At 35.4% G+C, this 13554-nt stretch overlaps 1 protein-coding gene across 6 annotated transcripts in view; it reads right to left on the reverse strand.

Annotated features, from left to right (window-relative positions):
* Positions 1-13554, reverse strand: part of FER (FER tyrosine kinase) — a 156441-nt gene that overhangs the window by 39328 nt on the left and 103559 nt on the right. For 4 of the 6 annotated variants that reach the window (XM_069002588.1, XM_069002589.1, XM_069002593.1 and 1 more), the window contains 3 exons: positions 11285-11341; positions 8195-8310; positions 6504-6598 (listed from right to left, as the gene is read on the reverse strand). In XM_069002588.1, the coding sequence (XP_068858689.1) occupies positions 6504-6598; positions 8195-8310; positions 11285-11341 (268 nt within the window). Of the gene's footprint in view, positions 1-6503; positions 6599-7163; positions 8056-8194; positions 8311-11284; positions 11342-13554 lie in introns of those variants that run through there. The other 2 variants (XM_069002591.1, XM_069002592.1) reach the window with 2 other exon arrangements.

The following is a 13554-nucleotide window of genomic DNA, read 5'->3' on the forward strand; positions in this document are numbered from 1 at the left end:
TAGGACAGCATGAACAGGGTGCAGAGGTAACCCCAGAGCTCAGGTTAAGAATCACAGAATCCCTTGGGTTGGAAAAGACCTCCAAGATCATCAAGTTCAACCTTTGAACAAACACCACCATGCCCACTAAGCCGTATCTCAAAGTGCCAGATTTACTCATTTTATGAGCACTTCAAGGGATGGTGACTGCGGGTACAGGCACTACAGAAATGGCCATGCTCATTCCAGGTGTGCCTGGGAGTCAGGGCACTTCACATCAAGCACTGCTGCACCTGAGCTAATAAAACCTGTCACCTCTGATTTGTTTCTGCATCAGTGGCACAGGCAATTTGCATCCCAAATGATACAGAACAAACCTCTACAGGTTACCTTATCCAGCTGTAAAGACAGAAGTTACGACCTTGCTGAACCCCTCCCCGGGAAGCTGGCTACACTCGTCCAGATATAAGCTAATCATAGTTGAAACCTAATTCTGACAACCTTCCCACGCTACTAGATTACTGGATATTTCCAGAGCTGTTTACATGTATAGACATAGCTCTACCTGTTTCCAGCTGCCAGTATTCAGAATGTATAAATGCAAGTTAGATAAAACAAGGAACACAAACTCACTGTTAGGTTAACAAGGAGTTGCTTTTTTTTTTCAGCATGTATCTATTATCAAAAAGGAATTCTATGGTGGTATCAGGAAGGCACACTGGTACTCCAGGGAAATGCCTACAATGCATTAGTATGAGAATGAACAATGTCCATAAATACACACTGGGGAGAGGGGGTGAGAATCACACTCAGGGCAGATCACTGATAGAACAGACTAAATATGATCTATGGACACAGAATGGATCAGGAGACAGGAGATAACTCCTGGGAAACTGTTTATAAGTGTCTGAGGCAAGGATCTGGTATAGGAAGATCATCTAGATTTCATAATGTCATAATATATAATATCCTCATCATGTATCATATTAGCAAAATGCATATGCTAGAGGAAGCTATATTAAGACAACAGACAAGACAGACACTTCAGCTGACTATATTTGAATGCCTGACATAGCAGAAATAAAATTATTCCAGAATATTTTTGGGGTTTTAATTTTGACTATGTTGGTTATAAAAATGTTTAAATATACAGAAACCTGAAACAGAAAGTAGGCTACCAACTTGTGATTAAACAGTCCAACTTCTAAAAGGAGCAGGTCATGAAACATGTGACTTCAAGCCTCCTTCTACTACCCTGAATCAAGCATTGGAACATACAAAGACGTTTGCATCGACTTCCAATTAGACAAATCTTTCCAGAGAGAGCTGGTGCAAGCATGATGATGGTGCTTATCTTGCAGACTCTTTGCTGGAGAGACAGAGGCACTATGGACGATTCTACAAGATAAGCTGCTGAAACAGTTGCATAAAGTGGTAAGTGAACCACAGGATTCCACATCTATCTTCAAAACACCCCATTCTAGAACATACATTTCAAGGGCATGCCAAGTTCTTACCTCTAAATTAAATTCTCCTTTCAGGACTAGCCAAGATTCAAGTAAATTGAAATGAACATAAAGAAGGAGAAGAAAGAATGTTGTTGCTTAGGATTGCTTTTTGCATCTTACAGATTACATTTGATCTTGATTTGTTCTTCCCCTAAAGGAAGAGGAAAAAACATTCAAATTTTTAATGGGACTCCTGCAGTCCCTTTTTGATTACATGGGAGATTGCATGATAAATTATAAGCAAATGAAAATGCAGTTAAATGATCCTGAGTATTGCAATGAATTAAAACCCACTTTGTCATCCATGATCACTAAAGGAGAAGTTGGGGCCAGAAGGATAATAGTTAGAAAGGGTAAAAGAGAAGGGAATTTTAGTTTCTTTTTTTCCTTTTATCATGAAAAGATGCTGAGTTCATTCTGAAAAGAAAAGAACAGGAAGCAGGCTCTGTACCCCCTTCAGCATTTTCCTGATTATCTTCTCTGCACCCCAACAAAATTCAGCATCTATTTGTTTCAGGTTGTCACTCTGGACTCTGGCAGTATTCCAGGCAGTCTTTTTGATCATCATATAAATTCGCTAAAAATGAGCTGTTATGAAAACCCTTATGCCCTGTGCAGCCTTAAGAGACAATGGCAAATAGTTCTTTTGCTGTTCTGAATACCAAAGCAGCTCCTCATGATTATTTCTCTTTCTTCAGTTCTAAGATCAACAATGAATGACAAAGGACAAAAATCCCACCAGGACAACAGACACACTGCAAAGAAAAATGAAAAAATTAACACGAAAAATATGAGTAAAATGCTCAGCTTTTCAGATTGACTTGGCATTACAGAAAAGTTACACTCTTTCTTACACAGTGTTATAAACTCTTACACAAAGTTCTGCTGTTTCTCATGTGGGGAAACCATCCCTGACAAAGGTTTATCTACCTTAGAAAATGCCAGTGGTTGCAAATATGCAGCAATTCTCCCTGACCAGCTTTAAGACTCGTATTGCACATTTACTACATTACTTTTCAGTCAGGTCAGTCAAGTCCATAGGACAATACAAACTCATGGCTCTATATTAACACTAAACATTTGGCAAGTCTCAACATTCAGGGTTCCTTCCCCCAAAATTCATCAGCAATTCCCATTTTAACTTCTTCTATCTTTCTTAGGATAAACTGAGTACTTAAAGTGTATTACAACAGATTAATAAAAAGTTCCTGTATTAAGTTATGAAATAATGCACTATTCCTATTTTTAGATCAGAAGATACCAGAAAAAGACTCCACCAAAGGTGACCTTTGCAATAAACCTTATCAAACCATCTTAGAGAACACATTTTACTATAAAGCAGTAAAAAGTAAGGAAAGTATTACAAAGAAAATAACTTAATGCAACCTATATGATGTTCAGAGTTCTTCAAGATACTAACATGTTGCAACAGTATAATTTATCTAAGAAGTCTTTTTAACAGTCTTTATATTTTCAAACTACAAACTACAATTGTCATAGAGAAAGAGTCATAAGTCATACAAGAAGAGGAAATCTCTATGATAAGTTCTCCATTAACAACACAATGTTTTAATAGAAAGATAATTTCTAAGTAGAGTTGTTTTCTCATTTCTACTAAAAATTACACAGAAGAAAACCATGCCACTGTAGAATTCAGGGGGTTTTATTAATACATGGTAGTTGAAAAGGCATCCAGCAACTACAGCACCGGGCCCTTACGAGGATCTGGGCTGTCTATCCTTTTAGTTAGTATTTCAATGTCATTTAGGTAAAGGAGAATAAAATTAATTATTTGCAAGAGTGCTTTAAAGGTTATTGCAAATCTATCCATTATGCAGTCACAAAAATTTTAAAACCATCTGCTTGGCTAAATTCCTTTTTTACAGAAGCTAGCTAGCATAACTTAAGCCTGCAAATAAGATCCATGTATAGATCTCAACTTAAAAATTACAAAACTTTTGTAAGAAAAATAGTGACAGTTTATTGATTCATTTTCCCTGCCTATCTTGATAATTTTGAGAAGGCGAGGGGAGGAAAGGCAGGACAATTTGTTTAGGATTAAAAAAAAAAATAAAGCAATTCTCATTGCAAATTCCTGAATGGTGGTCTAAGGTCACATTTCTTGCATACATGTAACTTTCCATGTATACATGAAGAAAATTGCTGCTACATACATTTTAGCTTCAGTTTATATAGAACAAAGAGCATTTTACTTAATTTATTTTTTTCAACAATTAAAAGAATAGCTTTTAGAAAGCAATAATAAATCTAAATTCTACAATAAATAAACAGTGCGCACATTCTGCTAACAGGGTATTCCTTCCCACTTGTAGAGGAACCTGCAGAAAGACCTGTAGGACAAGACTAAGAAGAGAAGAGACCTGGCCCTCTAAAAACCAAGCCAATGGCAGGGAAACTGGATGCATTTTCCTATATGTGCATCCCTTAAAGAGAGATCTGTATAACATACATATACACTATGGACCTTTTCCTCATTTCTTGATAGGTGAATTGCAGAAAGGACCAAGTCTTTCCTTTCTGTACTGGAGTAATCTGTGATGGATTGACACTGGGAGAACATGTTCAGTGAGATCATCATGACCAGCAGCAAGTGAATAGTAAGTAAATAATGGTTTTTTCTCACTAATATGTAGTTGTGTTCAAGGCCAGGTGGGGTGGGGCTCTGACCATTCTAGTAGAAGGTGTCCCTGCCCATGGCAGGGGGGTTGGAACTGGATGATCTGCAAGGCCCCCTCCAACCCAAACCATTCTATGATTCTATGTATCCATGATATGCTACATTAGTTATTATTTCAGTTAATCCTTCCTACATCACCCATCTTGACATTTCTTTATCACTATGGCTCTTACTATAGGACGCATGTCACTTATATTGACAGCCCCCATACCACCCACCAAGAAAAGGGTCTACTGCAAAGAATAATCATCTTTGACAACTTTGTTTCTCTGTCATTTGTTGGCAACATCTGGGCAATTTTTGCATGTAATAGAGGATGGACACATGCTTAAATATCCATCTGCAACCTTTCTTTACTATTTTCACTGATGCCTTTATCCATACGCATAGTTTTTAACCCTATTTACACTTGCAACAAAGATATCTCTGCAGAGCCAGTTTATGACAAAATCACTAACAGCTTAGTAGTACCTCTCTGAACAAGGTGATAAGTTTCAATATATATTTCTAATACCTGAATAAATTAAGACTCTGAATTGAAATCAGAATCTGGAATGCAAAGCAGAATTAGCTGCTATGGAACCACATCACAGGAGTCTCAAAAGACACAGTAGGTGTACAGTCTACATGTATCCGGAATACAAAAATGGCAGAAAATTTGCAAGCATTAGACAGAAGTCAGAAAACACAGGAGAAATCCTTTGTTTTATGGAGATGTTTCTAATTTTATCCTCAGGGAAAAAACTGTCAGACATTTATAAATTACATGTGTTCTCAGCCAAACATTCATAGAATATAATTCTACGTTAAAACTTGCCATTTTCAGTTATTAAACAGAATATCAGAGTTAAACTGCTTAAACATCTTCAACCATAAACACATTTAAGACAAAACAATGAAGATACTGTGAAAGTTTAGTGTCAAGTGGAAGACAGGTTTACCACTATCCTGTTCCTCAAATGATACCATTAAATACCAAGTCAGAGAAGGATTAACTATCATTTTTTGTAATCCCATCCAAACCTGTCATTAGAAAAAGAGAAAAACAGTGACATCAGAATCACTGCTTCTCTACTAATCTAAGTGATTTGACTTTTTTCTGTCAACTTCTTCAGAGCTGCATCCTTATGTTTTCTGCTGATTTGGTCAGTCTCTTGGTGTGTCACCATGTGGCAAAGTGTGATGGCTTGAAGGCAGCACCTTGTTTATGAGGGCATGCAGGCAGAGCAGCCAGCCCAGAGGATTTACAGACCATCAAAACAGGGCAACAATTCTCTCTGCAAAAAGCTTCTTTCTGAAGCAAATTCAAACCCATGAATGTTTTGATAGACTTGAACTCCAAAAGAGGCATGAGAATCAGAGGAAAATTCTCACTGATTCCTCCTCAACAGCATTAGCATCTTTCAACAACTTGTACAAGGCTCTGAAAAACTTGAACCAGAATGATAAAGGTGTTAGAAGATCAGGATTTAGTTCAGAGATGTCTGGAGAAGCTGATTACTAAAGTACCCCTTAAAACTGAGGACACTGCTTTCAGTGTTCATTTTAATAAAGTTAATTGTGCATACAAATATAATAATCTAATATAATCTAATTTAATAAAGGCAGAAAACTCCACAAGGTCAAATATTTCATCACTGCTCTCATACTGCGACCAGTATTCAAGAATTATAAGCAATCTAAGTTTTCCTGAAAAAAACGGTTCTTAAAGCAGCTTGTTGTATAACTTTGAAGACAAATCCATTGATATATAAAAAAAATACAATTTCATATTAAGCAGTACTAGAGGCTACCAAACCAACACATTTTCCAGCTGCTCAGAAAATCAACAAAGAGGCAAAATTGCCCAAAAGCTGTTATAATCCCAATAATATGAAATTCACTCCAGCCATTGCGGAATAAAATGAACTAGATTCCAAAAATAAATCTAGAGCATCCCAAAAACCAAACAATACATTCTGGTAAAGAAAAAAATGTATATTACTAAAGGTGACCCAAACATGAGTTATTAAAATTGAAACATTACCCGGACATGAAGTTTCATTAAATACTTCTTAACATTAACTACCTAGCTCTATTGTTAAAGGAAATACCATTTAATATAGCATCAGGAGAAGAATGAAGCTTCTGTTGTCTTCAAAGGCTACAGTAAAATTCTCAACAGATTTGTAGAACCCAGTATTTCCAAAGATTTGCAGCAAAGGTGACTTTTGAGGTCAGTCATAAGAATGCAGAATAAGACAAATACAATACATTTCACATTATGGAAACAATGAAACCTGTGGAATTGGCTGCAAAAAAAGGAAAAAAACAATTACCTGGAACAAGTTCCATAACAATATAAATAGGCTGTCGTTGAGTGCAAACTCCTATAAGTTTTACAATATTAGGATGATCATATTGTTTGAGTATTCTGCAAAACACACAATAAGTTTATTATATTAACAAAATTTATTGTACAAACTGATTAAGTATTACAGGAAAATATCTTTAACATTAATGGAAGATGTCATTATTGTTATCAAAGAAAAAAATATCATTATTGTTATCAAAATCAATGTAACAGATCAATCATCACACTGTTTGAAATGAAAGGCATACTGATTCACTAATAAATCAGAAATTATTGTAATTTTACCATTTGCCTATGTGACATTTATCTATATAACTGAAAAATGGCCTCACAGGTTTGCAAGTTTCTTAAGTACCCTTGTATTTAAACAGCATTTCAGTGGTGGACCAGAAGCAGAGCTACATCAAAACAGTATGCACAGCATGCCTCTATACTTCCCTGCTGCACTGTTCAAAAGCACACTTGTTCCAATTTTACTTGGAGAGATTAATTAATACAATAAGTTTTAGAAGACTATAAGGACAGCAATTTTGTGAATTAAATGAAAACATTTACATCTTTTGACACAATGCTTTAATAAGAACATTTCCAGCCTAAAACAGCATGCTATGATTTGTAAGTGAAATGAAGAGCAAAAAAAAATTCTACAGAGACCTTGTAACTTAAATGTTCCTTCTGATATTTGCTGGCTCAAAGCACCTCCTCTTTTTCCCTTTTTTCCTGGGATCAAGAGTAAAATACTAATCTACCTGGTACATACACATTTAGTGAAAAATAACACATTCCATTTTTTCAGACCATTTTTTTCCAGTAGTGTCAAGCTGCTCAACAAATGACACATCTCTGCCGTTGCCAAGTTACAAGCTTTTTAAAATGATTCAATGGGTAGGGTGGCTGATTTCCATTCTATAAATGCAGGTAGTATCTCTTACTTTTCAATATTGATCATGATATAGTTTGGGAGTGGAAGTTAAAACACATGAAGCCTCATAGCAAGAAGGAGCAAGGTAGTTTAAAAATCACGACATATATGTCAAGACAACCCTCTCCCTGGAGTCTGAGAACCTCCCTATCCACATCAGCTGACACTCAGAATACTTTGTATACTGTGCCATGACTGTAATTTGAAAAATAAGCAAATAATCTCATGCTGATTGACACAGCATAAAATACCTCTACTGCAGCAAACTCTTCTTAAAAAGAGAAAATTACTAAATGGGGTCTATACCCCACTAAAAAAGTAATCTGGACGCACTTGATCACCTCTACTACCCATGCACGTAAGGCAGGAGTTAGGCCTGACGTAATCACACTTAAATTAACATCTTCCAGTCTTCTTATTCCAATCTTCATGGCACATCTTAGAAGTTCTAAATGAAAGTACTTAAGACAACACAATTTTATTTTACACGCATGGCTTGCTTTGTCAGAGGTGGTTTCAGCAAGTGCAGATGCTACTGCACTCAGACGTTAAAAATGCCAATGTTTAGTTACCAGGGCGACAGTGGTGGAATGCACTGAGGGAGAGAAAGGAAGGAAAAGTTTGACTACTGCTTCTTCGAGTTTTTCTGAAGGTCAGGTTTTGTAAATGCATCTAGTGATAAAAACTGAAAAAATGCCACAAGCATTTATTTAAAGTAATTTTACAGAACCTACCTGGCTTCTGACAGAAATTTTATTTTCAGTTCCTGAGGAAGATCTTCTTTACAAGTTTTTACAGCGACTGGAGTTTTATCCTTCAATGTTCCTTTATACACCTCACCAAAATTACCCTGAAATCAGGGGAAAAAAGATCATTGATGTAAATAAAATCTTAATGAATTTCCAGAAAAAAATAACGCAGACAGCTATTGAAACTGGTACAGAACTTTGGAATGTGTTTATGAAGCCAAATGAGATTTTCTTCCAGTATCTGCCCTAACAAAAGCAGTTCACTCTGATATAGTACATCTGTTACATGGACACAGTGTATGAGTTCTGGTTTGACCTTGATGGAAAGAGGAAAAAAACACCATTAATTAAGTAGTTAGAATTTTCTCATAAAATCTCTTAGTAACTTTCAAAATCAACTGACACTGACTGTTGTTCTTATTCTTACTCCTGCACTCTTTCATTTTCACACTGTTTGGTGAATAGTTTTTAACTTGCAGCCTGGAAGAGACCAAATACTAATCTCAATAACTAGGACAAAACACACCAATAGAACATAAACATTCTCATATACAGGAAAAAAAAAACAAAATATGAAGAATGAAAACACTGAATATTAATTTTTATCATAAATAAAACCTACTGCAAAATTTATTGTTGTGTCTGGTGATCCAGAATTTCTTTAAAACCCAAGCTCAGCACTGGTCTATAAAGGCAAATCTGTAAGGCTTCCCATTTGGACAAGACTTTAGAAACCAGTTCCTTTTATAAGCAGACATTTTAGGTAGCGAACAACATGCCCCCAAGGCAAGTTAATTTTGTTTTTAGCTTTCACAGAAGAAAGCTGAAGTAATAAATATCATCTCCATCAGATGCATTTTTTATTTAATAAAAACAAAAGGAAAATTAATTAGGACACAAACTAAAGGAAGAAGAAAACTGTGAGGTATAAAACAAAACACTGGTATCAATGAAAAAACCCTCAAGAGAAGAAAACAAGAAGAAAACTGTAGATCTCATACTTCTAGTTAAGCTTTGTATTTCCCAAAGAATAAGCACAACTCGATTTTGAAACTATGCCTGACTAATTTACACAGGTTTTACACTTCTGTGTCCCGGTATCTGGGGCTGCATCTGACTTCAAAAAAGGCTGCTGGAGATGTTTTCCTTCCTTTCTTGAGTGATGAAGATTTCATTACATCATGAAGCTGAATTTAGTGTTGGCAAAGAAAGATGACAGAAAAGGGAAAAAAGAAACTCAGATGGAAAACAGTAATGTGCTTCCAGTAACAAGGGAAGAAATGTAGGTCTAAACATGTTTCAGAATTTTTTTCTGTACCCTGGGATAAGGAAGATGTAGCTGGCAAGTGAGGATTAGGATCTCTGACAGCCCTTCTAAAGCTCTTCCAGAGGCTAGCACACTACCTCTCATATCTGAAATGGCATCAGGTGCCCAAGGTTAGCAGCTGAGCTGCTCCCAGCTCACTTTTCCTCTACCCTTCTGGTCAGAAGTATTTAACAATGAAATTTGAACCCACCCTCAGCTTTATTTAAGTATTAAAAATGCTTTACTTCTTTATTAAAAATATTGAAGTATTATTAAATACATGATTTTTAGTATAAGAGATTCCTATTATGCAACTTTGATTTTGTGGGGTATTATAGAATTAATACCGAGTAAATAAACTGACCATTCACTCCTGAGGTGAAGGAAAATCTTCATCTTTTCTAAGTTTACATCTTTTACACATTAAAATTTCATTACTTCTTCCTTATCTTTTCCAGGCCACTCACAGTTTTGTACTCTCAGAATTCTCACTTCCGTGGTGAATGGCTATAGTTCATTTCATATTTTTTTCATACAGATGCCGATGTTTGTGTCATTCTTATCTTTTTTAGTATGATTACATCTTTTTAGAGATGAATGCATAAAAGATTCATACTGTGTTCCAAGAAAGTTTTTAGCCTGTTCTGTATTTTTTAAAGAACATCCTTCTATAATCACTTTAAAATTCTGAGTTGGCTTTATTGATTGTTAAAAATGCTTTGTACCAAAAACATGCAATATACATGTAAATTGAATTAACTAAAATGATTTTCAATTTGCTTTAACTGTCTTTACACATCAAAACTAATTCATATTTATTTTTTAGCAAGTCAAAGCTTTTTTTAAACCTGGAACATCTTAATTTTTCTCCCTTGACACCATCCTGTTTAAGAATGTGAAGATCCTGCAGTACCTGCATTTTATGCAGACACAGCTCAGTCTGGTCATACTTTTTGTCATCTTACATTGCCAAAGAGATTTTATCCCGTGTAACAGAAGTTTATGACAGCATTTAATTCCCTCATTTCTTGAATTTCTTATTGATTTTTTTAGTGTGTATCATAGTAAGAAGGCAATTACTGCTTCGATTTGTCTCCTCCTCACTTAATCTTATTTTTCAGTTTTTGGAAAACCTTTTCAAGCACTGTGTCCAGAGTAGCACCCACATCTTTGCAGGTGCAAAGGTGCCAAAACTGTGAGGAGTTTGCCTGATTTTGAAGACTTGTAGTTCCTCAGCAGAATTTGTGAAGTACAAGTTTATAAGCTACACAAGAATTAATTTAATACAAATAAGATTGTGAAATTAGCTAATGTTCATCAGTGAATGAATGAAAATAATCATGCACAAGCAATTACCACTTGTTTTAAGAAATATTGATTTAGTCATGTTATTATATCAAATTTTGTAAACAAATAAACATACACCTGTTTCTCTACATGTTTGATTTATATTTTGCAAAATTGTTCTGACTACAGAAAGCAAAACAGCCACATCATGCTTTATAGAAACCTAATTAGCGCAAAACACTTCCAAAAAAGAAAAATATGTATGCTAGTTAAATACTTTCAGCACAACCACAGTGTTTACAGTGTTTACTAGTAAGTGTGATTTACAACTGCTTAAAGCATAAGGTGGTCTTGTGTATTAACACAAAAAAAAAATTGATATAAGAATTGCATACAGTAATTTAAAAGAAAAGGTACACAGAAATGGCTTAATGATTACAACATACTTACTCAAATGTTATTTAGCTCACTTTATTACTTACTTTGCCCAGTAATTCCCCCAGTGTGACATCTTCATGATTGAGAACCCATTTCTTATCCTATGAAAAGGAAAGCAGAATTTTCAGTCTGTGCAAATATGCAAGATACAGTTTCTCTAAGATACATTTCAATAAAATGAAATGGAGCTGAAGAAGTATTACATTTAGAACACTCAATCACAAGCATAACAAGAAGTTTTAAGGCTAAGCATCTATAATTCAAGAGTTTAGAAAGCTAGCTATACAATAAAATAGTGAGTGATACCATATAGTAAATTTTTATTAGAAATTAAGCCTACAACATGATGGTATGTAGGTAGATGAGCACTATGCAAAGTTTCACACAAGCTCTGGAAATGATTTAGCACCTTGATTTTAACAATTCGTCAAGTGAAAATGAGATAAGAAAACTTCATTTTAGTACAAGAAGTAAGTTATTACTAAATCAAAAAAACTCCCACATTTTTCTCCTCAGTGCACATGATCTTTCGACTTCTCACCAAGACTCATATTTGCATCTCTTACATCTTCTCTTGTAGCTGGAAATATTACAGGCAACTGCTTGAAAATATAACACATGTCAGATAAAGCACTCTGTCTAGGCAGTGAGCATCCCCCTGTGCTGGACCCTGGTGTTCAGTTCTGGGCCCTTCAATTCAGGAAGAGCACTGAGGGGCTGGAGCATGTCCAGAGAAGGGCAGTGGAGCTGGGGAAGGGTCTGGAGCACAGGTCTGATGAGGAGCAGCTGAGGGAGCTGGGGGTGCTCAGCCTAGAGAAAAGGAGATTGAAGCCAAGTGGGGGTTGGTCTCTTCTGCCACATCCCAAATGAAAGGACAAAAGAAAATGGCCTTAAATAGTGCCAGGGAGGTTCAGATTAGAAATCAGAATAAAATTCTTCACTGACGGAGTGGTTAGGAATTGGAGTAAGCTGCCTAGGGAGGTGGTAGAGTCACTCTCTCTGGAGATTGTTTGTCAAACATGAATTCAGCAAATTAAAAAACAGGTGGAGATCATGGCTATTCTGATTTCTATGCCTTTTGTTCATAAGTACAATGTCACAAGTGTGAACAGTGCACATCCTAGAATGCCTCCATTAACCCAAACTCCCAGCACACAACACCTGTCAGATCCATCCCAAGAATTCCTGTACTGCACCACCATGCTGCATGATGGAAACCAACCTTTACCATTTCTCTTCCCTGGGTGGGAACTGTGAGACCCAAGAGGAAATTCTCAATATCCAATAATTTATTTTTCCCCCTATAGACAAGATTATTGCTTAAAACTACTGCCTCACTGATCCAACGTCATAAGAAACACATTTCCTGCATCTCCTCTTTTGATACTTTTTGTTGAATGACTATCTCATTGAGAAGCTGTTATACTACAAATAGAAAGGAAGTGCCATCAAACTGCACACTTTCCTTTAATAATACTCCAGTTTAAGAAAACAATTTGCAAAGAAAGCTTTAAAGAAAAAAACTCAAAAAATTACTACTTGGAGGTATTAACATAATGGTTTTTAACATTGAAATAAGTGTGAAAGTCAAAAAGTTATAGAATTAAAATTTAATGGATTTTTTTACTGCTTAACTCCAAGGATTCTGTACTTCAGTGAACAACTTTTTGAATAAATTGATAATACGACATTTCAAAAGCTTGTTTATGAAGGGAAAAAAATCTGATAATTCTTCAGAGAACTAATCAAAGAAAATAGCAGCATAAACTGGAATCCCATGATCTGTTGAAGGATTTATTATCATTGTATCTGTACATTAATCACTGCCTGTACTTTTTATGAAATCCTTCAGTCATTTCGTATACCACTGTAACTCACTCATTACTTTATCGTGGTTCTGACAGATTTTTCACAATCAAAAGAATTATTCAAAGTTTGACAGGCTTTGTTTGATATAACTCCTATAAACTGCACAAAAGCAGTTTCTTCAGCAGACAGTAAAAATAAAATCTAACAGAAGAGAGTGTCATGTACATCATGCCAGTGTACAATTCTGGGATTAAAAAAGAAACAAACCCAACTTTCTCATATGCAATGTGTTAGATACTGATTTAAACAGTACAAATTGTCAAAACTAATTGTCACTGGTTCAGATCATTGTCTTCAATTAATAAACTATAATATGAAAAGCACAGTAAGGTGAAGAATAATAAGACATTCTACTGCAGGTTTGTTGTCTCACTAAATCTACTTGAATTGCCCTGAGTTTGGTATGACCGCATTCAAGAATTTGAATAGCTGACAATAATTAAAG

Source organism: Aphelocoma coerulescens (assembly GCF_041296385.1).
Source record: "Aphelocoma coerulescens isolate FSJ_1873_10779 chromosome Z unlocalized genomic scaffold, UR_Acoe_1.0 ChrZ_unloc_scaf_1, whole genome shotgun sequence".
Taxonomy (NCBI): domain Eukaryota; kingdom Metazoa; phylum Chordata; class Aves; order Passeriformes; family Corvidae; genus Aphelocoma; species Aphelocoma coerulescens.